The following is a 27,896-nucleotide window of genomic DNA, read 5'->3' as shown; positions in this document are numbered from 1 at the left end:
CCCTAAGAAGTAAGTTTCATAGTAAAACTTGACTTGTGGTGAACACCCAACAGTTGTCTAACAACTCATTTGCAAGGTTGGAGTGCGATACAAAACTCAATACAAAAATCAGTTTCTATTCTTCATCCGAGTACCGAGAGGTTCAGTGTAGTTGCCAGCACTATAATAAAACGGTTAAAGTCATTTTCTAGTAGATTAATATTGCCAGATAGGTACAGTCAGTCTACAGATACAAACGACTTCTACCCAGTATAAATGAATCTAGCAACAAGCCTCAAAAATCTCAGAGGCATCAAGTTCTTAAGTCGTCCATTCTGAATTCCATATGAGTGTTGGGATTTTTGACCATGACAGGTCAGGTGTCCAATGTGTTGACTTCTTTGGAGCAGAAATAATGCACAACTATTGCATTAGGGTATCGAGCAAATGCACTGTAAAGAGACAGAACACAAAAATCAACTGTCAATACAAACAGTTTTCGCTATTCAAACAAGAACATCCAAGTTGTGTCAGAATCAGAAAAAGTTGCTTACACGGAAGTGACACTTTCTTGTTTAAATTACAACCTGACTATATTCTTGAGCAAAACCAGACAGAAGAATTCTATGGATTTTGTAAGAGTTTCATAAAAAAAAAGACTTTCGTTTCTATAGGCACACTTTACTTGGAAGTCACTGGTAACAAGTGAAAGACCGTTTTGACACGCTTGCCCTTCAAAAACCTTGTTAAACTTAACAGCATTAGAAAAATCCTAGCCAACCAAAACAATACTACATATGCAAGTTTAAATTCTGATGCTACATGCTACGCACTAACAGCAAAAAATTGAATATGCACAGCAATAAGTATATTTAGACCTACGTTCATTAAAATGTTTTGGAAAAAGAACCTTTCCCTATCGTTGTAAATGCTACTGATACCTCAGAAGGGTTCATATCAATGAGAGAAATAATGAATAAGCTAGTCATCTGGCATTTCACTGGAGTTCTAAGAGGAAAAAGTGCAAATAAAATCTGCATTCTATACTAACCCAAAATTACCTACTAGGAATAGTAGAAGAAAAGTTACTGGCATCCAGGTATTAAGTGAATTAGTTCTACTTTTAGATGTCCTAAGACAACTAGGCTACAAAATGTGTATCAGCCAGGGAACAACAAAGCTATCAGATATAGAAAACTGTTACACATCTATCTCAAGTCTGAGATTCTTTATATCATTCTTCTTAACTAGAATTAAGAGGCAGGTAGTAGGCAGTGTTCTTAGAAAATTTTATAAATTCAGTATTAGAAGGCATAAAATTGCTTCTCGAGTTGTGAAGTAAGAAGTCTTATGAGTTTCTGAAGGGATTTTATTCTCCTTTGTTGAAAGCAGGATTAAACTCTTGCAGTACACTTCACTGACTAAAGCTTTGATGTTTTCCCAGCCACCCAGTTGAGCGATGTAATTCTTAATTCAAACACTCCTCAAATGTCTCATTTATATTGCTGTTCTCTCCGTGCATATACACACTGAGTTTTGCAACATTATTAGTTTAAGTGTACCAGATTCATATTTGATTCAGTTTCCCAAGCTTTAAGGTATATGCTCTCTCACCTGTTACCTATCTTCTTTTTACATACAGTGCACACCTTCTCCTCTGTAATAATGCACTTCACTTGCTGATGCAAGATCCGCTCCTCCTGGACCTAGAGAAGAATGGGAAAAAAACTTGCTTAAAAAGCGATGCCACACCATAGCTCCCTTCTAGTCTGGTGAAACTGAAAACTGACACATTTAATTTTCAGTGGCCTTATCTACATTAGCAAGCTGTACAGCACAAAAGCAGCAGGTCTGTACAGCAGAACACCCAACACCCACACTATATGAATAGCAGGATTTTGCTTTCAACTAGTCTGATCCACAGACTAAGGCAATTCTAACCACTAAGGCACGTTCAGGTGAACTACTGAACTGCATCATCTGGTTTAGTTTATTTGAAAGAAATCCAGTCCACGCTCTCAATGATCATCCTGCAAACGCACACCAGAGCACAGTGAGTCCAGAGACTCACAAAGACACACACCTCATCCAAACTAAAAGGAATGTACTTGCCATCTCCTGGAAATGCACATCTACTGATTTCAGGTGCACTACAGCACCATCTAGAGGACACACATTCCATTTAAGAAACAGTTAATTTAAATATTGAACTTCTGTTATAAAACATCATTCCAATCAATGACAGGTGGTGGGTACTTGCCCTCAGAAACTCTGCATGGAGAAGATTCTTGAGTACTTGATTAAATCTTTTCTTCTGCGCATTTTCTTCAAGGACTTTCTCTAAGAAGATTCGGATCTCACTAATCTGTGTATTTGCTGGGAGTAGGTTTATCGCCTGGAGCAAAATATACTTTGTTAGAAAAAATTAAAAGAAATAGAGCACAAAACAGAATAGAAATTGACACATTTAGCTGGACACTTTTACAATCTGTTCACTTGCCTACTCCAGTACCTTCTGTCACCTTCTGTCAAGAGTACAAACTGAGTACTTGCAAATCTTTCTTACCTTGGTGGTATCCAGTTTGCTGTGATGTAGTTCCAAAACCTGCAGAGCAGCCTGCAGATTGGCTTGAGGCTCCAGCACTTCCATCTTGATTGGTCCCAGGCAATGAACACTAGGTGGGGAGAGATACATCCGGAGCAGTGACAGATAGACCTGTTGCACACAAAAGGAAAGTTCTGAAACCACTGCACTCATCCACAATTGACAGTGCTGGTAGAACCCAGCAATGGCACTACTAAGTTGTACCCATGCCATTCAAAGTTCTGATGTGCTCGTTTAAACAGCTCTTATCTTAAAAGAAGAAAGACTGAAAAGTACCAATGATGTTCAAGTCTTTTTAAGACCTGAATTCTACAATACAGTTTTTCTATAAAAGTAGTTTTAATTAAGCCTCCCTCATTAACCTTACATAACTCATTTATAACCTTTAGAAAACAACACTTCATTGCTTTTTAATATTAAACTTTTCTGTAGACATATGTGGAATACATGCACAGTATTTTGTCTTCTGAATTCCTTTGGAACTTTAGCCTCAGAACATATGCTCAACTCCAGTGATACAGTAACAGTCTCAAAAAAACACAAATTTTAAAAAATAAAAATAAAAACCCACAATCATCTAGTAATTCCTAAATTCTAAGAGCTTATACATAGGTTCTTGTCTACCTACACAAACACTGAAAAAGTCTGAAAAAAACCACAGAGCAAAAACTTTAAAGTCCCTAACACAGAATCTTAGAATAGTATGGGTTGGAAGGAACATCTAGTTCTAGTTTAAAGGCCATCTAGTCCAAAACCCCTGCACTGAGCAGGGACATCTTCAACTAGATCAGGTTGCTCAGAGCCCTGTCCAATCTGACCTTGAATGTTTCCAGGGATGGGGCATCTACCACCTCTCTGGGCAACCTGTGCCAGTGTTTCACCATCCTCACTGGGAAAAGCTTCTTCCTTGGCACGAATAGTCTAATACATACTTACTGAAAAGGAAGACTGCAAAGATGAAGCTACTTACATCTTTGTTGCCATCTTTATTTCTGTCATAATGTTTATGGCAGTAGCTAGAACAGAGGAGAATCCAGTGAAATGCAGGGTCAGTTTTGGAACCCAGAGAATCAGTCCACAGAAATTAACATTTAAATGCTCCAATTACTTTAGCCATTCAAGTTAGGTGACCATACACCCAATTCTGATCAATTAAATCAAAGTTGCACAACAAAATTACATCATTTACTCTTCATTACAATGCTGAGAAAAGGGAGGTTTTGTGCAAGTCTCTCCCACTTCCAATCAACTTTAAAAGCTTTCATGAAAGAAACTAATTTAGCTGTGTAAAACAAGGGGAAGAAAAGATGTCTCAAATCAACACATCATAGCATAAAAAAAGTGTAGATAATATCCAATTACTGTATCTGACTCACAAAGAGAAGGTGTTCACTAGTGCACACTGCATACCGGGGTTGAATGTCCTCTAACAGACATTTGCTGAAACTAGCTTTAAAAGAAGGTATGTTAAACAAGCTCCAATGTTCAGATATACCTGCCAGTATCAGTTAATTCTATTTTCACCTAAATACTTTAGATTCACTCAGAAGGTTCCCCGACACAATACATCTAGCAAAATGCCATATCTTTACTAGAAAGGATTCTGCTAATTGAAGGAGCTTAACTTTGCATCTGAGGGAGTGAATGTCTCTCCAAAGGGAAAGGAAGCAAAACAACATACAGAAGTTCAAAAGCTAAGGACAGCTGGAAACAAAGACTTCACTGATGACTGTCATATTGCTCTGAAACACAATGACAGAGAAGCATGAAAAGGTAAGCCTCAAGGGGACACCATCTTTGTCTGTAATGAACAGATACCTGGAAGAGTCTAAAAGTCAAGAAAACATGGAAACCCAGAAGATCCTGAAGGCTTACAGCATTCATGCTCCACGTACAGCAACATTTCACTACACACCCTATCCATAGGGCAGTGAGCAAAGTCAGTCTTGCAAAAAAGAAAAAAAACACACCCCCAAAACAAACCCACAAAAAAACCCTTACTTTTCAGCCATGTTGGTGTCCTTCAAAATATGAACATAAATAAACAGAGCTTGTTCATGCTTCCCCATACGACCCAAGAGCAAAGCACGTTCTTCTAGGAGACCTAGTGACAGCATGAAGGATTAGTCAATAGTTACACAAAGAAATGACAACATAAGCTCCATTAGTGGTCACACTAATAGAATGAACTATAAACTGTAGTCTGAGCACAGGTTGAAGTTAAGCTGAGACTGTAAGTCTACTTCCCACTAGTCTCAGTAACATTTTTATGGATTCTTAAGTAACCTTAAGAAACAACAAACTTCAGATCAGTTGATTTTTGATTTTCAGGCTCATCAAAAAGTTAGGCTAAATATTTAAGTGATGGGAGATGCCACAAGGTCTTAGGCCAGCAGTTACAGGAATCCAGCAGAGACTGGTAAACCCAACTGTGCCAGCAAAAACAGAATTAGTATACACACCAGTGGCCTACAACTACAGATACAGCCATTTTCTCTGTTTCTTGTTACCATTATTCTACAATAAGTGAGGAGGTTTTGCTGTACAATGCAATAAGCTAGGGTTTAATTAACCTATGGAAACTGAACTCACCGTCAAAGGGGAAGTCACTAATTAGTCGACTAGGTTCATACCAGCTAGACTTCTCCAGAAAAAGTAGAAGCTTTTTCCGGTAGTCCCCCAAGTCTCCTCCTTCCTCCCCAGCAGGCACTGGAGTTTTATCTACATGGAAGAAAACAACATAAGCTACGGTATTACAACTCTTACACTACGCTAGTACACAGAAGATAAACACACAAATCATTATGTTTGGCTGCTGAAACTGTTACACAGGCTGAGATACCGGTGCACCTGCCAAATTACTTTAGCTCCCTAAAATACATCAAGTGGCTGGTTAAACAATAGACTCAGTTATTCAAGACACCTCCCTACCCTTAACGTGCAGAATTCAGGGAGCAGTAGCTGCCGTTCCACTTCATGATGAAAAAAGTGTCACTTGCTCCCTTAGGATCTCTAGGGAGGCAATAAACTAGCCTTCCCTACAAAGCTACAACTTCTGTTGTGTATCACTTGGGTATCTTCTGGGTGTGAACAGGGAAGCCTTACAGCAACACACTGTGAAGGCTCCCCTGTGCTGTCCCATGCCCTTGGTCTTCCCACCAGAAAAGGCTAAACATACCTGCAGGGAAAGAATTGAGATATTCTTTCATTAAGCCCTGCACCTTCTCACAGTACAGCTGGATCAGACAGTTGTGAAAGTCTGCACCAGTTTCTTCCCAGACATGAATGATGTGCTCCTGTAAATACATGTTCAGGTTCAGTTATAGACACTTCCTCTGGGCAGTAATTTGTTATAAGCAAGAGACAGTTCCATGCTTGCCTTTACCATGCTTGACTTCAGGATTTCATATCTTTTAATCGTATTTTCTTTGCACAACTTATGGCAAAGCTGGCACTCTAAGACAGCATCAGGGCTCCAACACCAGGAGCATAGTAAGGAGAAGTAATGCCTTACATGTTACATGTTGTACTGAATATAATGCACTAGTACAGATCGAGTTCTTACCAGGTAAGGAATAGTCAAGCTTTTAAAATTTTCTATCAAGAAACTGAGCACTTTGTCTCGTGGCAAAGCTTCCACTTCAGGGAGGTCTTCTGTAAATATCTGTTAAACAAAATTTTATTCACAGAATGGTGATTTTCTTTTTTTTTTTTTTTTTTTTTAAAGTCAAGTGCCACAGTATTTTCTCTGAAGCACTGAAGCCCAGCATATATGTCCAAAGAGTAAGCACAAGAGGTATTAAGAAAAAAATCTCAGCAGCTTATTCAGGCACTGAGAAACTCTCTTGCATCTGAAAGGATTAACAAACATCCCCACTTCTGCCTTAGTTAACTATTCTTTTACAGTGCCCCACACCTCACAAATACAGGGAGTCAATTCTATATCAAAGAGGAAAGAGAAAATAAGAAAGGCATATTAATATTTGACATTTAAATACTCAGTAAGGCTCTTGCGCAAAAAGTGTGACATCAACATTAAATGTTGTATCAAACGTTCCTAGCTACTTATTACAGTATAAAGTATTCCAACAATGGAAAACCGTAAGAAAGACTGAAAGGCTGTCCTGCTCTGTCTACTGCTAATCTTACAACAGTAGTGAACAGAGAAAATATAAATTATGTATTTAATTGGATTTAGCATTAATACATGGCTTCTTACGTTGAGTTCTCCCAATTCCATACATGGCACTAAGAATCTCAATGGCAAGGTGCCCATTTCAACCACACTTACTTTCAGTCCATCTTCAGGAAAATCTCTTAGCACCCAGACAGAGTAGGAAAACACCAAGTGCAAGTTCTCTGTGCCTGTAATAGAAAAAGCAGCAGTGCTCAATGTTAAAATCCTAAAGATCTTTCTACTCACAATACAACCAGATGCTTTCAGAGCCAGCGAAGCTTAATTTACAGAAAGAACCCAGTTTGGGTTTTTTCCCTGCTCAGGTCAGGGAAATCACACATTCCAGGCTAAAGTCACAATTTCATTACTTTGCAAACATGATTTCATACAGAAACAAGAATTAATTCAAATACTAAGTACCACCAAACATAAACAATTCAGACCAAAACCAAGCTCAGTTGTCTTAATCACATTCCAAAAGTCTTCTCTTCCAATTTGTTTTTATTTGGGTAGAAAAAACACTGTACTTTTCACTTGTGTAATTACCTCCAGTCCACTTCCAGCCTGCCAGTCTAATGACTTATATACCAAATTGTCAAATGCTTCATAACTTCAATACTTCAGTAGTAAAGCACCACAGTACTGAAGTAACTGGCAGGGAAACTACATGACAGGTAATAACTTTTCATCTTTTAAGAAAGTTTAGGACCCACCTCTTTAAAAGAATACTTTCTCTTGGATAATTTGGTTCACAAAGTTTGTAGAACATGTTAGGAAAACATGACTTTCCCCTCACCCTCCTGGTCAGATCCATGAGGCATTCACTCTCCAAACAATGCAACAACACAACTATACAAGAAACAGAAACCTACACTGACCCTGTAAGATGGCAGCCATTGTTTGCTTTTCTTCATTTCACAATATCATCAGGAGTAAGTTACTTTTAAAATATTTAAAACAAGCAGCATCTTAATAGTAGCAGTATTTTAAAAAACAGAAGATGAGTGCTATTAAGTAAAACAATTAAAATAGCCCCTAGAAGAGCCAATTTCAAAGTTTCAGAAACAAAACTGTGACTTGGCAAAAGGCACTGAGGCCACCAGTCTGAACGTCACTGAACTTCAATTAAATTTCTGAATTAACAGGGCATGGTATGGTAATGGGTTTGCTAGCCTCACTGAGAAAATTTAAATAAAGGACAGGACAAGCCATGGGAATAAGTTCTCATGTAGAACAAGAGACAGAGAAGAGGAAGTCTAACTCCTTATAAACAAGTTTGAGATTAGTTGGAATAGCTCCTTTCCAAAGCACTGATCAAGCTGCCTTTGCTGAAGTTATGACCAAATCAAACGTGGAGTTACAACCTAGCCAAAACACTCAAGACGGCAGAAAGAGAGGATGAACTCATCAAGTAACTACCAAAGCTTATAGAACAGAATACTAAAATGTCAACATCACAGCACACCACAAAACAAAACAAGCAGCACATAACATTCAGCAGCATGGGGATTTACACTGAAGGTCACAGGCAAGGATGTTTTGTGCTGCTAGAATTAAAGCAGACACTGAATTTCTAAACTTTCTTGGCAACAAATCCCTAATTTAAACATGAGCTATAACAGAAAGAAGTTCTGCCTAACACTATTTTAAAAAAGAATGGTGTAATACAGAAAACTATCTATCACCCAATCAAATACAATTTTCCTGTGCCTACCTCTGCACAGATAAAGTACATTTTTGATGGGCGTGCCCAATCACAGAATTAACAATTAAGATTTGCTTCAATGCAATAAACAATAGGTGCTTACTCTATTGACACATGGCAAGCATCAAATCCAAATCAGTAATATACATACTTGATGACTTAAAAGACCACAGCTACAAGCCTGGAGGAAATTTTCTATAATTACCTGAGAACTTTTAAAGAACATTTCATTAAATGCCCAAAAACCTCTAGACAAAAGATGACTAAAGAAGAGTTTCTACTTCACTCAGAATGTAAATGAAAGCAACTAAAAATACATCCCACATAATTAAAATTAAAAAATAAAAGTTAAGAACATCAATTATTACTTAGACTAGAAGCTCATAACCACAGAAGCCTCACCAAAGCAGAGGCAGAGGAAAAAAAAAAAAATCTGTAGAAACACCATAGTCTGAAATGCTTTTATCATCTCATTTAAGGGTCTCCCAGAAATTACACCTATCAATTAATCAAGGCAGAATGGGCAGCGTAGTCAAAAAAAAAAACAAACCCCACAGACAGTGATACATTTCCGCTATTTACTTGGGGGGAAAATCTCCAAATGACCCTAGTGTAAAACATTCTATTTATTAGCAATAGTTAACTTTCTAGGTTGTTGTCACTGTATTTCATTACTCTCAAGTGAACAGACCGAAATATCCTCTACCAGTGTCAAGGAGCTGAGCAAGAAGCATACAGGAAAACTAATTTTCAGGAGGTCCTAAAATACCAGAGAAGCTCCAGAAGTCTAGAAGAAATTTAGCAAGCTGACAATATTCTAGAAAAGTATTCCAGACAAATATGGATAAAATATAGGTCTTACACATCAATCAATCTCAGATAAAACAAATGAACAGCTGACATAAGTCAAATAGAGATGATTTTATCCAGATGACAGAATTCTTTCTTAAATAAGATTCAAAGTTTGTTTTATAAAGCTGTATGCTGAATATAACATACCTACACTTCTTTAAGAAGAGTGACATTACCAAATGATACCAATGAATAAGAAGTGTAAGAGAGAGACATGGCACAAATGGGAAAGGTCTCAATGTCATTTTAAGTAATGTGTTATCACTGAATAACATGCTGCTAAGAGAAGGCAGCAGTTCTTAAAAGAAGTAGTTCTAGAAAAATATATCAAACTTTGCCAACAGCATAAGACTAGGTGATAAACAAAGGTATTTCCCTCAGACTACTCATTCCCAAACTAATAGTGTGATGCTTTTAAAGAGTTCTGCATTTAGAAGTAAATAATTTTATTGGATGGGAGGGGACTATTCTCAAAAGTAGCAAAACCAAAAACAGACTTGGGAGTTCACAATGAACAGTCAATGAAGCAAGTTCCTACCATGATGCTGTAACCAGCAACTACAACTGTTAGATCATAATCTACATCTACCTAAACAGAGAAAACAAGAACTTCACATAGGATTCTTCATCTCAGGAAAGACTACAAGACACAGCAACTGGTAGAATTTCAGCTGGAAAGTCTAATCCAGAAGTCAGACTTTCTTTTTGTCAGTGATGCTAAATCATCACTGGAAGAAAATTCCAACACTATGGTACATTTTCTACCAAGGGAAATTTTTATCATAAATAAGGAATGTTTTCCAATAAGATACGCAAGTTTCAACAAGACTCTCATGAACTAATCCTTGAAGTTTACATTATGGAAGAAACTAAACAAGACGACAAGGATACCCTTTAGCTTCATAGTCTACAGAGTTGCTGAACAGTAGAATAACCACTAAGCCCAACAAGAGTAATACCTTCACAAAAACAATGCTCTCCTTCACACTCACCCAAATGCTGCAGATATTGCACTGTCCTCTCATGACCCTTCAAAGGCGAGTTGGCTTTCTTTGACTGATCCACCAGTACCTGTAAAGCTTTCAGAACAAAAAGGTTCATTCCTTTGTAACCACAAGTATTATTCCAACTTGAACCAAAAGAAAGTGCATTTTTCCTGTTCTGCTACTGAAGACAAAATAAAGTTTTGTTTTAAGGACACAGACCAAATGGGTAACAGGAACAAAGACCAATTTCATCACAAGCCAGACCCAGAAACAAAGTCTTCAGAATATTGCCTGCTCACTGAAGACAAGTTAAAACTCAATACTAGGAACACATGCTCCTATCCCTTCTCCGCTCCCCACCCAAACTTCATACCTACCTTTCTCATGCAGACCTTTCTTCTCATACAGTATTATCAGCTCACTATATTTGTGTGCCTTCTTTAGTACATGCTCACTCTCCTCAATATGGCAGTGATTGTTCTCCAGACGTAGCAATGGTGCCACCAATGCTACATTTGTCTGAAAGCAAAAAGGGAGCTCTTAAACATACTTCTAGCGTGCATCTCCTAAGCTTATAGTACAAAATGTGAGTTGAAAGGGGGGGGTGGGGGGAGGAGAGAATCTGTCTTATAAGAAATGATAGTTTAACATCTTAGAGCAAGGCCCATCTTCATTTCTATAATTTGCTGGGACAGGAAGAAAACAACCTATCAGAGCTATTCCCCTTCCAGGATAGGGGTCAGCTTTGAACAACATTGTCGATAGCAAAGATCACACTCTCCTGCATTTAACAGTACAAGGCGACACAAGAAGCATTCATTAGAACTTCAGAAGCACAGGCATGGCCACATTCTTTTGACAGAGGCAGCGACCAGAAACAGATATACCTGCTTTATTCCATGAAACTACTTCCTGATCAGTGAGCAAACTAGCTAACACCGAAGTTTCACAAATGGTTTTTAGACGAAAGACAGATGGTTTCGTGAGAATTTCTGAGGTAGCTCCTTATCCTCTTTCTTAAATGTTTCAGCCTGAAATTCCAACACAGCTTGCATGGTAAAGGAAAGGCCTATAGGTCAGGCAGAAACTCACATGGAGGTAACACTTCAACAGAGTGGTATCAATGATTTGCAGCAGCTTCTTTTTGGATTTGATCGTGGGTGTTCCTTCCATGAGGGGTGAAGTACTGGACTGATGGTCAGAATCATTTAGCTTCTTCACCAGCTGACTTCTTTTCTGCAGGACCATCAAATGAAATTTTAACAGGAAAAGGCCATGGATTTCCCCATCCCACCTCAGCAAATATAGCCCACCAAGTGAAAAGACTAAATTAAACCAATTTCATAACTTGTTTTAGTAACAATAGAAATTCTTTAGGAAACAATTTATAAACTGTTCGAGACATCACCTTTCCAACCATTCAGGTGTATACTCTAGTTTTGCAAATTTCTAGTTTTGCAAGATGTCCCTAGTCTTGAGAAAATAGTCAGAAGGAAATGCTGTTAACCATTTTAAACGGAGACATTTTAAATAAGTCAGGAAACATTTAAAACATTTGGAGAACAATTCAGGTTTTGAACTACTGGATACAAAAACTATACTCCTTTAGACACAGGCTTCCTTTTAGTCTAGTAAGAGGACAGGAAGTTACAGTACCCACTACCTTCTGGTCCACCTTTTAATGCATGCTTTTGACTTGTCTCCTAGAGAGAGTGTCCTCCACAACAGTCACCAAACAAAAATAAAAGATCAAGAGCTCAGGTCCTCTTCAGAAGGCTATTAGAAATAAAATACTGGACTCATATTCAGATCTGGTCCATGAGTAAGTTTTGTCTAGTCCTCACAAAAGTCACATGTGATGTCTCCCACATATCTGTGGGACACCTCATGTCCTCCAGTTCCCCTGTTTTCTCAGGAGCTGCTGCCGTAGTTTCCAACCATGAAGACAGCCCATTAAGGCTACCATGACAGAGCTGGAGTAGGCATACTGCTTCCTGCACACCAAAGTTAACTAACAAAGCATGCTGAAACTGAATAACCCTGGCTACAACAGATATAGGAGCACTCACTTGAGTTAGGTAGTCTATCAGAGCTAAATGTGCCTTCTCCAGCTCTGCCCCAGAGAGCCCTGGCAGGGGGTTGGGATACTGTAGCTGTTTCCTGTAATCTGTGGGCAGGAGGTCAGGATACAGACCCATCACATGAGTGGGATCTAAGCAAAAAATAACTAGTATTAGTTACCATTCATAACATTATTTTTGCAAACTGTTAAATGTATGTAACCTTTGAGCAAGCCTAGCTTTCCAGCAGAGCTCTTTGTAGTCAACTTGTACATCCACAAGGTTACAGATAACAGAATTCATTACAGAAAAGAAGCTAAAACAAGGCAAAAGAAGCAAGAGAAATACTGTTTCAAAGTCCAAGCACAACATGTTCCAGTCTGTGCGCTTGGCACACCTGGAGGACAAGCCGTTATTATAATCCTCTTACTGCTCTTGAAGAATCCCAGCATTAACAACTCTGACACTAGGACAGGACTTCTCAATAAAACATTGCTTATTCCTAGATTTACTGTGCTTTTGAAACAAGAACTCAATAGCTGTAAATAATGAGCACCCACTTTCATGGAGCAAATTCAAAGTTACCACCCTCTAATTTAAGTTCAAAGCATTTTAAGTTCTCAGTCCTCTTCTTTCATTGTAGTTTTCCAACGTAAACATGATGTTAAGTGTCATCAAAACAAGTAAAAGTTCTAGGCTTAAATGCACAAGTGATGTGCTGTCATCAATAAAAGAATCCCAGTCTTAAGCACTGTTCTATGGTACAGTCCAGTCTTCAGGTGTTCTTCCAATAATCCTACTACAAACCAAAGGAATAGCATCACAGACTACTGTGACTTCCAAAACCACAGAAAAGTTTCCTGGCTTCAGCAGCTTGGTCCATTAAACAGGAAACAGGTTTAAGGGTCCTCAGTTTGGTCTGAGTCCAAGGATTTAGCAAATCTACAGATGTTCCTTATTTTTATTCCAAGCTACAAGTAGGCTTTTGGCAGCTGCTGAAACCCTCAACTTCAAGGGTCTGTGTAAAATATACAATACAAATTTATTTGGCACAAAGGGCAAATTCATGATTTAACTTAACTCACTGACTGATGTTAATTAAGTACTATAACCAGTTTCACAAAAAAAAGCTAAATACCTGCCTAGGCTATTTGTCTCCTACAGGGGACTGGTCTGCAGAAGATACCACTGTTCTAAAACAAAAATGAAACAGAAAAACAAAGCGCCCCACACAATAGCCTGAGCTTCATTTCATTCCTTCCAACCCAGGTACCTCAATGCCAATCCAAGCATTTACCTGTACCAAGCTTGGCAAAAACTTGCATGGATTCATCAAAGCGCTTCTGGCAGAAGAGGTTGAAGGCAAAGAGGTTCTTTATGTGGTGAATTTGTTGTCGCTTCTCACTATCTGAATCATCCTTCATTTCCTACACGTGTACAAATTAACAAACATTAAAAACTCTTGATCCTCATAAAGGAGAGGGAAACACTATAGAAATAACAGGATGATTATCCTTTGGAGAGAGTAAGAAGAAAAAGGATAATCTTTTAAAGTGAACATCTCCGATGCTGATTCTCAGATGCTATGCTTACTGCATCACTGAGATAACCTGGAAGGTTTGAAAGCTACCTCTGGTTATCTATATAACCAGATATTGATATAACCAGAGTTATCTATATACTCACTCTACCATGGCAACTATCTCTTCACTCATTTGCCTTTTCAAATTTTTTTTCAAGTTAGCAATACAAAATGCAATTAATTCATTTTAATGTAGTTCTAGGGAAGTTTCCAGAAACCAGAAAATTCTAAAACAGTAAGAGCAATATAATTGAATGTACTGCTTCAGCATTGTTTCAGGAGTAATATGGAAGGCCATTATAAAAAAATCCTGGTCATTTGACAAAAACAAAAAACACACAACTCCAGGCAAAACTGTTTACAAGCAGTCTGAAGACTCTGAAGTCCAACTTACTTAAAAGCCTAAAAGAAGGTAACTGATTAAACAGCTAAGAGAAATAATCTTTCACATACAGGATGGTATCTCAAAATCTAAACCTAAAAAATCTAAAGTTAGATCAGTATGGAGAAGTGGCAGCACAAAACTAAAACTTAAGTCAAAAAAGGCTAGAGTTTACCAGTTTGTGCAAAGTGGACAGTAGGGAAGTTAAACTCTCCAGACTAGCTACAGTCAAGCAGAAGGCAACCATTCTTTTACGTATTTTTGCACAAGTGCATCCACTGCAAACCCAAACATTTTTGAGTACTTACTGCCAGCTGCAATGCCAACTCAAACTGCTTGTCCTGCAGAAGCTGCTGGATCTGTGTGGCTATGGACACTGGAATGAGCCGCCAAACAAAGTGATTACTTGCCACATATATAATATTTGTGCTGTAAAGGTGACAAAAAGATCAGTTACTAAATTCCAGCACTCGGAAAGGAGTAATACCCTATCTGAAAAAAACAGTCCCAGTTAATACACACATGGATCAATCAGATACATTATTTCTGCTTTTCAGTATTGCTCAGGTTGCCCTTGTATCTCCAGTGATCAGAATTTCCCAAAGACACTGAACTCCACCATTTAATTCTCAAGGTATGGCCTCCACTCCTCTGTTCATACAAAACAACGGACTGCTTCAATGCTGCTTCTTAAGCCAGGGGAGTTAGAAAAGCTCTTTCTCTCCCAGTTTTTCAGAGTACTACCATACATCCAGACAGCCCAACAAAAGTAATAATTAGATATACTCAATACCCTCCAGAGGTGATGAAGCGTGGTCTCTGCAGCTCAATACTCTGTACTAGCAGGCGAGGTTCAAAAGTGCGGATCTCCACATACCTTGGCAGAACAGCAATAATGTAGGGAGGTTGGTGTTCTATTAGTAAAACAAGTGAAAAAATATAAGTTGATTGTTCTCAAGTATGCCTTGAAACAAGCCATGACTTAAAGTAAGGCTTCCCTTCATTATTTTTTTTCCCCTAGAAATGTGTTCCTATTTTGCTTATTAAAAACAGTACTCAATGCCCAACACAGACAGCAATTTGTCAATAGACTACTACGAGACTTTTTGTTCATCTTTCAATGTAAGGAATTTCTGTGGCACTGAGGTGCCCAGAACTACAGTGCTTTAACACACTACCTTCTATTTCAAATCTTCTCCCTTTATAAAAGATAGGAAATATACCTATCTTCTGAGGAGAAGACAGGCATACATACTAGAAGCAAAGAAGGGGAAGAAACAAGAACACATGAAACCTTCCACACTCAGAGTACAACTTGAAATATTTTAGAAACTGTCACACTCCAAATCCAGCTAGTTTCTAAGTATCAGGAACATAACGATTTTGTCATATACAAAAGAGTAAAGAAGGTAATTTTCACCCATGGCTATAGGAATATCTGTCCAATTCAAGGCACATTTCTGAGTACAGATCCCTTCTTCATTGAGCACAACTGTCAGATCATCTTGGCCAACCGCAACTTTTCCATCTGCTACAGGAGCTACCAATGGTTCCAGCTGCTTCCCTGTGGGAAACAGTTCTTTGATGGATCCTTTTCCATCCACCTAGGAAAATAAAGAAAATAATAATTAAAAAAACCTGCCCTGTTGTTCAAAGTAGCTTTTATTTCAAAGCTGCATAAGACCAAAGGCAAAAAACCCCTAGAGGGATTCACAACCCAGACTAACAGGACAAGTGCAATTTTAGAGTAGCAATAACATTTTCTGCATATCATCATTTATCTTGCTTACATATCATTTGGAAATAAAGAATTAATACTTTTGTGCCTGAGATGACTTTACTATAACAGCAGCTGAGCACATAGTTCATATAGGTTTATAAAAGGGATAGCACAGCAGCAACATCAGTTAAAATGTTCAAACACTTCTTGGCGCAGCCACAGGATTTCATTTAGGCCACAACTTTAACATGGTTTATTCTGGCATGAGTGAGCACTGCCATATAAAAAATGAACTAAAAAGCCAAGTAACCTGCCTAGCCTTTTTACCTGCCCTAGCCATTCATTCTTGTGGCCACATGCCATCCAGGGAACTGAAACCCCCCAAAAAAAACCCCAAAGAGATGTTTCATGAGCTGATCTAACAACTCCAGCTACAATGTTCCTGCTGCTTCCCTTGCATTTCAGCTCAAGCATTCTTATAAATCAACAGCTAGCTAGCAGAAAGCAATACCCTAAAAACATTTTTTTTCGCCTATTTAGTGAAATGAAGCAATTCAAGGATGGATCATTGAAACACTAGAGCCAATGCAAAGCAGACACTTGGACAGCAAGACTCCACTCTGGTTGCTTGAGCACCTGCACAAGTACGCATATCACTAGAATGGCAGGAATCAAGATCTAGGAGAGGGCTGCAGAAAGGCATCGCTTTTGTAAGTAGTGTCAGTTTGAAGTGACTGTGAAAATCACTGCACAGTTTTCCTGTTGACTACAGATCAGCGTTGCCACCCACGTACATATACATATGTATATGTGGGGTGCACCTCATCTTCATCTCGTTTTCCTGTATCAGCAGAAGCCAATCGTAAAGGCAGAAAAGAGAATCAAATATAGCTATCAAATGAAGCTTAAGTGGAAAGTGCAATACTAAATTAACAGTGAGTTTAGAGACTTTCAAACTGAAACAAACACAGTTCAGTTAGCAAGAGAATAAAAAAAGGAAAAAATGGTTAAGCCCCACTGTCTGCAAGATAAAAAGATATTTGTGGTCTTTCTTCCCCTTTTAGAGCTATCTCCTTTCTTAATACATTAAATAAAATGCAAACTGAGCTTACACAGACTGCTGCCAAACTAAAATATATCTTTTCCCAATGCCTTTTTTCTGCAAGAGCTTCAAATCTGGTTTCAACAGCAATAAACAGAGTACCACTTCCTGACAAAACATCAGTTTAAAAGGACAGACTTAGACTGTCCCTTCCAAAACCACATATGGCAAGAGTACCAGATGCTGTTTTTCACAAATGTCTGTTAGCTAAATCCTTGAGCACAGCAGCAGCCTCCGTAGTGTCTACTGCTACCCAAATCTTCTGTACTCCACAAACACCAGTCTTACCCGTATCAGGTAATAGTCCCTCTTGAAGCCTACACAGATTGAGTTTTCACACCAGGCCATAGATTTGGGTACATCAGGTACACTGAAGTCTCCCTGATGAAAACAGGTTAAAATGGCTGTTACAAGAGAAAAGCAAAAGTCAAATCTAGCAACACAGCGTGTCACAAGCAGCACTTGTTGTTGGCACTGTATTCTTCATCACACATGCCAGACTTCTGCTAGTCAAGGAATATGGCAGTATTCAACTAAAAGGCTAGATTTGTGCACAGTGAAAAGGTGTGCTCCAAGTTAGCTGGTAACTTCCTAGAAGAGCAGCATAGCTGAAAAATTTTCTACCGATTTCCGTTGGTTATTTTATCATTCTGGTGTTCACTAGTTCACTTCTCTGTGCTTGTTGTCAGTAACTACCTTCTGACTTCATGACATACCTGGAAAACTTTGGTTAGAAGAGGACTCACTTCCATAGTGTTATTGTTCGGCATACGTTTATGGAGGCTGCACACTAATACATTTCACTGTCAGGTGTACTACAACCAGAATGTTAAAACACAGAACACAGCCTTTGATTTAATTATGAAATTAATGCCATTAATTGCGATTTCAACCATGTATTTTCACTTTTATTTGCTGCTTCATTGTTAAATCACTGAAGAACCAACAGGAGCCAATGCTCTGAAAGTCAGCAGTGCCTTTGAGTAATAGGGACTGCATAGCAAGCAGTAAAAAGCTCGAATACACACTAAACTACATTCCCTGTTGAGACATGCTAAACTACAGAAACAACACAACTGACCTGTAGTTCATGGAACTCTCTGTCCTTCCAAAAATAAAGTTGTAGCTTCTTCCGCACTGCCACACACATTCTCAGCACCTCTTCTCCTGTATCTGACTGCTGTGAAAATAGACAGGTCTAACTCACGGGACTCAAACCAAGAGGCAAGTAAAATAATTCAAGGCCAAAAGAATCTTAAGCCTGAAGCAAAGCTGTCAGCTGACAAGCAGCTTTGTTCATCCATGCCAGAAAAGCATTCCCTAAACAAGGGAGCACAGAGAGAAAGGGGGCAGGATACTTAGAAGTGAACTTCGGCAGGGATTGTGACACCAAGGAAATAAAAAAAAAAAAAAGAGCAAAGACACACACACACAAACAGAAGATAAGAAGAGATCTATCAGCACAGTCCTGAAGACTAGGATAAATGGCTTGAATTCTATGCAGTATAGGAGAGGGGAGGAAATGGAACAATACAAAAAATATGTTATACTGACAGATTAAAACATCAATAGCTGCTTAATATTCTAGCCTATTGACAAAGTTTCCTGATAAGAAACATCAGCAAAGCTAAGTGCCTGCACACACAAACAAAAAAGGCACTTTGGAATTAGCAGATTTAAAGGTGCTCTGGAAGACATCACTAGTTTTAACACCTAGAAAACCCTGAGTTCTGATTAGAAAAATATTTAACACTAAGCTCCCATGGGGCAAAGAGATAAAGAGCACTAAGCCATCTCTTCTGGTTATGCGTAAGGTTTCTGAATGACATGGGTAGGCTGAGAAACCCACTTGGATAGAAATGAGTCACTTATCAACCACAGCATATGAACAGAGGATTATTATACCTTATGGAACCATTTTATGACCTGAATCTACCACAATTGCCGTGGGACTCCTTGGTCCAATACAGTTTACAAAAATGTAACAGAAACAGTGGTAGAGATGCTTGGCAAAGGGAACCACTATGAACTAGTACTCTGGCAATTTAAGGAAATGAAATGGCTTGTATATTGAAAAGGACCTTTCAAAAAAAGAAGACAGTCAAAGTTACTACAGAATAAAAACGCCTTGAAGTTCTGTATCAGGAGGTTAAAGGCTACAATCACAACAGGCACAAGAACATCTTATGAAGCACAGGAAGAACATTAAGATGACTACATTAAAAACTGTTGCCTTAAGAAAAGCTTCAACATCCAGTAGGTACTAATTTTGAAGAGCACTAGTACCCAAGCAACTTGCATGTAACACAAAATTAACAAACCTAATCTACAGAGCAACTTATTACAAACAGTAAGGACATCTGTGCCATTGTGTTCCTCCTCTTACCTGAAGATCACAAGTGAAAAGAGATGCACCTTTTGCCTTGGAAACTGTGGTGATTTGTTGAAATGTCAACAGGTCATGGACATAAATATTATTTTCTGTTTTAAACAAAATTCCAATTATTAATCGATATTTAATACATGTAGAGTTCATTGCTAATTCAACTAAGTTACCACATTTTATGTCTACATAACAAGAAGAACTTGTGAAACTAACAGCTGCAAGGAAGGAAAATTACTGTTTTCCCAAAAGCTGAAAAGTGCTAAGGCACACACAAGTACAAGACGATAAACACAGAAAAAAAACCTAACACCAGCATTGGCAAAACTACATGAAGCAACTGAGAACAGCTGCTAACCAAGCAGAGGAAGTGGGAGTGGAAGGGAGAGCAAGCAGGCCAGAGCAGAGCAAGTTCACGATGGAAGATTGTTACGAACAAAGACCATTTTGAACCGGCTCGTGAAATTAGTGGAAGATGAACGGTTGCAAATGGAGGGTGCTGTGGTCAAGTTTTTGTACGCACGAGGACGCAGGCAGCAGAAATCTACACATGCTGGAGTTGGAAGAGCCGGGACTTGGAGATCATAAAGAAGGGAGTAGCAACATAAGCAAAAAAAGACATAGGAAGATCATAAGGTTAAACAAGTATAGCCAAAGACAAGCAAACTTAGATCTTCCACAAGATGGTAAGAGATCACCATCTGCATATAACCTGAATTTGGTGTAACACATCAATGGTAAGTTTCATACACCAAACAAGTCTGGACAGAAGTTTTAGCCTCTTATCATATGGTGTGCACACATATGCATGCATGTGTGCATATATATATACACATGCCAATACAAACAGACTATATATACACACACACTTTAGCACAAGTATGTATTTTTTCATTTTTAATCACAAAACTTAGCATAAATACTTTGTTCTCCAAGCTGGCTTACAACAAGAAAAGCTGCTTCTCAATCTATGCTGCATAATGCCTCCTCTACAAAGTGAAAAAGCATAAATCCTACACAATGACTTTTCAACAAATAGACTACTATGCAAGTGTGTGGAAAGGGTGCCACATTCAACCAAGTAACTGCATTGAGAAGAGCTCATTAAATATTAAAACATTTTCTTCACTTACCTAATAAACTGACCAGAATTTTAAACTGAGAAACAACATGAATCTGAAAGAAAGAATTCTGTTAGTGACTCCATTCATAAACTAAACCTCTGAACACGGCTTGATTATAGACAGTCTCAGAAAAGGCATCTTAGATATTTTCAAAATAATGAAAACAGCAAGGCAGCTATCTATGCACAAACTTCCTCCAGCTGTTGCAATCCCTTTCACTTACACTCAGTTTTTACAAGATAGCACATAGAGCCTGCAACCTAACCTGGTAAAAAATTCTACAATATATGGTATGTTACTAGTACAGAAGTACTTCTAAAAGATATGCAGGGTGCTACTGAAAGAGGCTGCATAATCTTTGAGGCAAGTGCTTTCCTAAGAATCAATATAATCAATGAGCCAAAGTTATAAAAAAAAAAAAAGGAAACAGTAGCAAGACTGGCAGTAGATAATCAGTTACTTCAGTTCTAAATTCCAGTTAAGAGAAATTACATTCACATTCCCATAGCATTTTATCCAAGAGTCAAATTATGTATTACAGTCTGTTGGTGTTATTGCCATCACTTTTACAAATATTCTCAGAGAGAGCAGCTGAAGATTTACTGCGCAAAGCATTTCTACAGAAGTCAAAAATAAACCTGTAAGTTCCAATTCTTTGCTTTCTGTTTTAGCAACCAAACCAAGTCTATTCCTGTTATGGGAAGAGTGGGTGAAAATACCAGGCTGTGCCACCTCTAGAAGAATCTATAGTTTGGGGGAAATGTTTTGTTAAGCTTAGCAGAGACTCCAGATTTACATTTGGTATTTTGTTTCTTGGCTGAAAACACCGGAAAACTGTCCCCATGTCAAGAACATAGTATTTCCTACCTGCTGAATCTTTTTTGAGAAGTTCTTGTTGGATTTCTCTAGTGTCACTTCAAACCTATTGCAACCTATGAAAAAGATTTGGGAGGTTATGTAAACTGAAATTGCCCTTAAATTTATGACTGAATGTATCTCACACTAAATAGATTATGAAGAATTATGAAAGCAAACTTGGCCACTTAACACTATAAGAATCATTCTTCTAACATATCTGTGCTATCTTTTACTTAATAACCAAATGCATCAGAGGGTCTTCTACAGTCAGGTGAAAATTTAAATTACAATTCTTGTACCCATCTGAGGACCTCATCAATAGTTACATTTTTGCCTTGCTGAAATTTTAGATTACAAGAATTATATTTAAGTATTTTGAAACCCAGAGATACAAAGATACCCATAATGACTTCATCCATACCAATCAAATATCAGCAATTTAAATTGCTAGAGAGCCCATCACTGCAAAGTAGACAAGGAATAAACACTACACCACAAGGGTTTAAAAGGAGTTTTAGGGATAAAGACTTACAGACACTTTCTGATGACATAACCTCTCCTGGCATTGATGCAAAAAAGGGGGAGAAATTTACCACGTGAGACAAGACACTACCAACTCAAGACTAGCATGTTCTGACTGGAATAGACGGCCTACAAGTTTTGGAGAAAGCAAGCTGAATTCAGTCTCTAGAATCCAAGTAGCTACAAATAAACATTTTTCCAAGAGCTGACAAACTTGGAAATAGATGGTTTTTTTCTTTCCTGTCTCACACTACACTACATTACTGTGTTCAGTAACATCATTTTCAACATAATAGCAGATAATGTAAAATACAAATCTGTTTAGTGAAGATCTATTTTAACTAAACCAAAAATACAATAGTTCTCTTTGTGGCATCTCCAGAACAGACTATGAACACATATAACTGTCAAAGAGGCAGGGAGAAAAGTCAATACAGGACAGAAGTGGTTAGTAGGGATCTCTCTTCCCCATCCTTTGATGCTCATGGACCCACTGAATAAAGCTGCTCTTTCACTAATCAAGTCTTTCATTAACAGAAGGCAAACATCAAACCTCTGGCAATAAGCACACTGCACTGCCTTAGCGCATGTTTATGCACTGTATTCACAAAATTACACTAACTTACTACAAATTCAAACATACAGAGACCTGGTATGTAACACACTTTAAAACAGAAAAAAGGCTCATACTACTTGCTATCTTTCTTGCACATCTGCTAAATGGTATGCACACTTTCAACAAAGATCCCACAAAAATATTTGTTAAATTCTAGGTAGGAAAAAAAAAAAAATCAGCAATGCAACACATTTGCGTCAACATCACTACAATCTCTTAAAGTGCATGAAATAAAAGTAACGTGATCAACTTTTTGTGCCATTCTTAAAATCAACTTACCTATGTCTTTCTTGATCCTGTAAAGAAGAAGATGCCCTTGTTTGGTACCAACAAGGAGCCATTCCTCTACAAAGAGGGGGGGGGAAGAGTCTAATTAGTTTCAACAAAGACCGCCCTTCCCAGCCAAGTTATACTTATCAAAACACTTGGAAACTGGTTTCAAATGCCAAAGAGGACTTTCTGTGGCAACTACACGCATGTCTCCTATCACCCCTCTGGTGGAAGTGCTTCGAAGTAGCTTTCATTCTCAGTAAAGGATGGCCAAAGATCAAGCAGTAAAACAGAGTACAGCCTAGACATCACATCACACTTGTTTATATAAAGAAGCAAACCATTATATCTCTTGTGCAATCAAAAGAGGCAAACTATTCTTCAGACATTAGTACCTCCCAGAGAGGAACAGTGCTACATAATGGGAACAACTGTCAGCAAGAAAAACAAGGAGTTTTATGTGGGCTTGTTTGTTGTTTGTTTGTTTTTTTAAATAGTCAAGTTTTTATAAGGACTCTCAATCAACTATGCCTGGAAGGACAGTTGCAGCTTTGCTTAAACTGCTTTTGAATTGCTTGGACAACCAACAGTTGTTTAAGATTTACAAAAGAGCATCTTTTTATATAGAAATTCTGTGGCAGAGTTTCAGACCCTTCCTATTTACACCATACAAAAGGCATAGAATCTTTATTGGGTCATGAAATATGACTGAAATTCTTCCGCCTTGCTGAAGATCAGGTAGGAAAGAAGCATACACAAATATTTCTTTCTATATCTAGTACTCCCTCATTACCACAGATACTTGTATTTTAGTAAAAACTTGTTTCCTGCAAGACCTTTTTTCTGCTATTTGGTAGAAAAGTTGTAGAGACAGAATTACAGTCTTTGTTACACAACCACACTGTCATAGGCCTGTAGGCTTAGGCTGTTTTCTACTTCAGCAAAATAAATGCTTTCAAAGAGACAAAAGATAAAAACCTCAACGCAGTAATAAACTACCTTCACATCTTCCCTACTACACAACTCAGGCATAAACAACCCGTGTTTAAGTGTGGCACCACTATTCAGGTTATAATTTTGTTCTTAAGACATGATTAAAGGGGTCGCAATTCCACAGCGTCTGGAGTTTTTTTAACTACCAGTTTTGTGCTACAGTAGCAGTCAGAAAAGCCTTATCAAGCCTTATCATTACGACAGCTGGTGCAATCACCTGATGAAAATCTTGACTGTCAAGTATAACAAAAATATAACCTACATTTATATACCACTCTATAGAGGCATATAAAGACTCTAAACCTAAGACCTGAACATACCACTGGCTTTCCAAGAGGAATGTTAGCCAAAACACAGGGAACGCTTTTTAGCGAGAAACTAGCCGTCCCTCGGTTACAGCACTGGAAACCATGGCAGCCTCCGCTATAGCAGGGCTGCGGGCGGCCGCCGGCAGCCCCGCAAGCGGGGCTCGGCCCCGGCAGCCCCCCTGCTGCAGGCACCGAAACCAACGCAACGGGCCAAAGCTCGGGGAAATACTCCCGCGCTCCCCGCACGCCCAGGCCTGCGAGGCGGCAGGGCCACTGCGGGTGTACAGCGGCCGGAGGCCGAGCCACGCAGCCACCTCCACCCCGGTCCACCGCGGGGAGGGAGCAGCAGGCCCCAAAAACGGCTGACGGGCGTCCCAGCCGCCCGGGATAGGAGCGCGGGGCGGCAGCGCCGCGGCCCTCCCCGGCTCACCCCAGGCCGCCAGGCAGTCGATCTGCAGCGGCAGCTTCTCCAAGATCGGCACATGCTCGAAGGCGTCGTGCATGGCGGCTCCTCCGGGCCCGGCTAGTCACAGCGCCCGCCGACCGGGAAGAAGTAGGCGCCGCCGGGCGGCTCGCCCCTGCGCGGCGGGGGCAGAGGCGGCGGGACGACCCCGACTGACGCGCCGCGGCGGCCGGCGGCACACCGCTCCCGACCCTTCCCAGCAGCCCCCGCGCCCTCCCCGCCGCCGCCGCTTCCGCGCCCAGGCTCCTCCCCCACGCCCCGGTGCTGACCCGCCCCCCCCCCCCCCCCGCGCTGTTCCCGCCCTCGCCTCGCCCCCTCAGCGCCCCGGGGATGGGCGGTGCCGTGGCAGCCGCGGTTCCCTTGGGGGCCCTGCGGCGGCCGAGGGCGGCCCCGCGGCCGGCGCAGCGCACCCGCGGTGTCTCCCGGCCGACACCGAGCAGCCCGCCCCAGCTCCTGGGGACTCGGGCACTGACGGGAGGCGCGGGTAGGCACGGCCAGCACCAACGGCCGCGGTGGGCCCCTGAGGGGACCCTCCTCGCCCTGCCATAACTCTTGTGCCCCTTCATACAGCCCGAAAAGACGATGGACTGTAAGGCACTCGTCTTCCCGCGATATGTTAGGATCAGAGGCATCAGGTTGCCACTTGCTAATATAAAACATAGCAGGTAGGAAAGTCACCCTGTATACAACAAAAATTGACCTGCGTAACCTAAGGAAACCAGATGAGAACAGCAAAACATCTCTTGCAAGTAAATGTCTATTTTTGGAGGTCCTAACTACTTCAGTGAACCTACCCTATGGCCTCGGCCAGTGAACTTCAATCTCCAGGAGGAAATCTTAGTATTTGTTACCTTGTCCCTTCCAGAACAGGCCATGGTGGCATTTACATTGGCTGTGGAGAGGGGCAACACTCACCACCACCGACCTAGAAGCTAAACCAACTAAACCAAACTAAAAAAGCACAGGGTGCTAAGTTCTCTGAGCACCTTCACCAACAAAGACCACTGTTTTAGAAAACAGGGACTGAGGACACTCTGTGCTGGGAGATCGAAGCACAGGAACGGGAGAACAACCATGGTACTCTTGCATCCAACTTCTTTCCTGCTCAGCAATGAAACCTTGCTAAAGCACGAAACCATGCTAAATCACATCCCCTTCACAGATACCAGAACCACAAATTGCCAAAGGAGTTATGGCTCAGGTATGTATCTGGTCTCCTTGGGGTTCCCACAAAAGGAAGAGGGACATCGCACCAATTTAGTGAAAGGAAATATAAGTTTCAGCAACACCGGGTAATAATGACTTCACATGCAAATGGTTGTAATCCATTTTTACCAGAGTGCAAATTATGTGCCAGGCACTGGCCTCTTCAGGTTTTAAAAAGAGAAGTAACATACTTTAACATACAATATGAAATGCCATATAAAGCCAAGAGAAGGATAAAAATAAACCCACAAAGTCACACACCCCTACATCTGCGGAATACGACAGTCGTACACTTCCCTACCCCAGGTCTTCTGATCCTGACTCATTCCGTTCCTATCAAGCCTGTTGCATTTCTTTACCAGGACATGTGATCTCTCACTACCCAGTCCCTCCTTCGGAGCTACTAGCCGGAAACACCTTGTCACCCTAATGAAAATCATCTTCTTCGCTATTCCTTGGTTTTCAGTTTTCTGCATGGCATGCACATGCTACAACAATTGCATCAGTAATAGCACAGCCACTTCTCACAAATAAACACACAAATCCACTCACACAGTAATTAGGCATAAGAAGTCTAAAAAACTCCCTCCATATTTGAATTCCTGCCAGACATTTATTTTTTCTGCAAGTAGAGCATTATCTCAATTAGGAACAGCTTAGTGAAGGTATTTGAAGTCAGCAGCCAAACTTCCTAAAGAAAATTCAGCTTCAATACACCATTCTTGTCACTAAAAACAGGCAGATCTCAGACCTAAGGGTAGACATGTTTCCTCTCTCCTGCTCACCAAGTCTTTGGCATAGTCTGTACGCTTTGTTTTAAAATTACAATACCAGTTTTGAAAAAATGGATATAAATTTGAATTTAGTCTTCCCTGTCTGCATAAAGGTAACAGTCCTGCAGGGTTTCTAGTTTCATGCATTCTAGCAAGCTAGCATGCTGATGAAGTTTTCCTGACACGTCATGGAGCCGCACATCTTTAGGAGCAAAACCAGGAATCGTGAGAGGCAAAGATCTCCTTAGTAGAACATCTACTTAGTAGAACATTTGACCGAATATGCTGTTGGGGGAAAGGCCACATTGCTGAAACTCCCTTGCACACATACCCTTCACACCTCACCCACATCTCATCTGCTGCTTTTAGCCACCTCTTCTGCAATCATAATTATGGTAGCAGTTGTGCATGTGCCATAGCCTGTGGGAACCAGGCTCAGATACAAGTTCTCCCTAAGACTGCAAACAGGGAAGTCACAGCACACACCAGCTGCATGCTAGGCAGCACATGCTACCTTCCAAGGACAGAGAGACTCTGCCAAATGAGTGGAAAAACAAGAATAGCTAACAAGGGGAGCAACAAGCCCCCTGTAGAACTTAGGACAACTTCAGGTGCTGATGGAAATTACTACAGGGATGGAAGGGTTGAAGGCAGAGAGGACTTCTCAACCCTCATGTAGCTGTAGTCTGAAAGCACCATACTCCTACTACATTTACTTTAGCCTTTAAATTATTAATCTATTAATGCAATTAGGGAAACTATTTAGATCTTTCACTTTTGTTCAGAAATTTATGATTTGCCTTATCTATGTTAGATTCTCAAATGACAGACTTCCTCTATTGTCAAGGTTAACAAGAGAAAAAAGGGTTAATCAGGAATAACTGCGTTATAAATACCATGCAGTAAAGAGTGAAAGAAAAGTTGAGGGGGCTTTGTGAAGAGGTTAACACTTTCTCATTGGAGAGAACAGGTAGTAAGTAAGTGGAAGGACACAATGTAAGCCTTTCTACTCTTTGCCTAGCTTTTATTAAATAGTACATACAAACTTATTTTGTGCTTCCAGTAGAGAACATTTTTCCCCTATTTGTCTCAAAAAAACACAAACAATCCAAAACAATTGGACTTTAAAAAACAACCAAACAAAAAAAATTAAATAGCAAGTTTCATGGAGCTTTATTTCACAAAATTTCCTCTCCCCAAAAGGACATGGAAGTAATGTTTGTTTCATCT

General features: G+C 39.8%; 1 protein-coding gene across 1 annotated transcript; it reads right to left on the bottom strand.

The window, feature by feature from the left end:
- Window positions 1-355: 355 nt before the first annotated feature.
- Window positions 356-24,727, bottom strand: VPS39 (VPS39 subunit of HOPS complex; the record flags this gene model as incomplete). The annotated part of the gene is made up of 25 exons (XM_082000286.1): window positions 356-431; window positions 1,594-1,685; window positions 2,240-2,374; window positions 2,546-2,695; window positions 3,555-3,600; window positions 4,586-4,688; window positions 5,177-5,305; window positions 5,763-5,880; window positions 6,150-6,248; window positions 6,876-6,949; window positions 10,311-10,397; window positions 10,682-10,823; window positions 11,397-11,540; window positions 12,374-12,516; window positions 13,662-13,791; window positions 14,637-14,757; window positions 15,122-15,242; window positions 15,749-15,932; window positions 17,439-17,531; window positions 18,232-18,330; window positions 19,537-19,631; window positions 20,667-20,709; window positions 21,525-21,589; window positions 22,933-22,998; window positions 24,655-24,727. 25 exons carry the CDS (start codon window positions 24,725-24,727, stop codon window positions 356-358), a joined length of 2,628 nt encoding a protein of 875 aa, XP_081856412.1.
- Between the last annotated feature and the right edge of the window lie 3,169 nt (window positions 24,728-27,896).

The sequence above is a fragment of the Phaethon aethereus genome (assembly GCF_964289735.1).
Source record: "Phaethon aethereus genome assembly, chromosome: 5".
Taxonomy (NCBI): domain Eukaryota; kingdom Metazoa; phylum Chordata; class Aves; order Phaethontiformes; family Phaethontidae; genus Phaethon; species Phaethon aethereus.
Note: the sequence above shows the minus strand (reverse complement) of the source record. Positions and strands in the feature narration are given on the sequence as shown.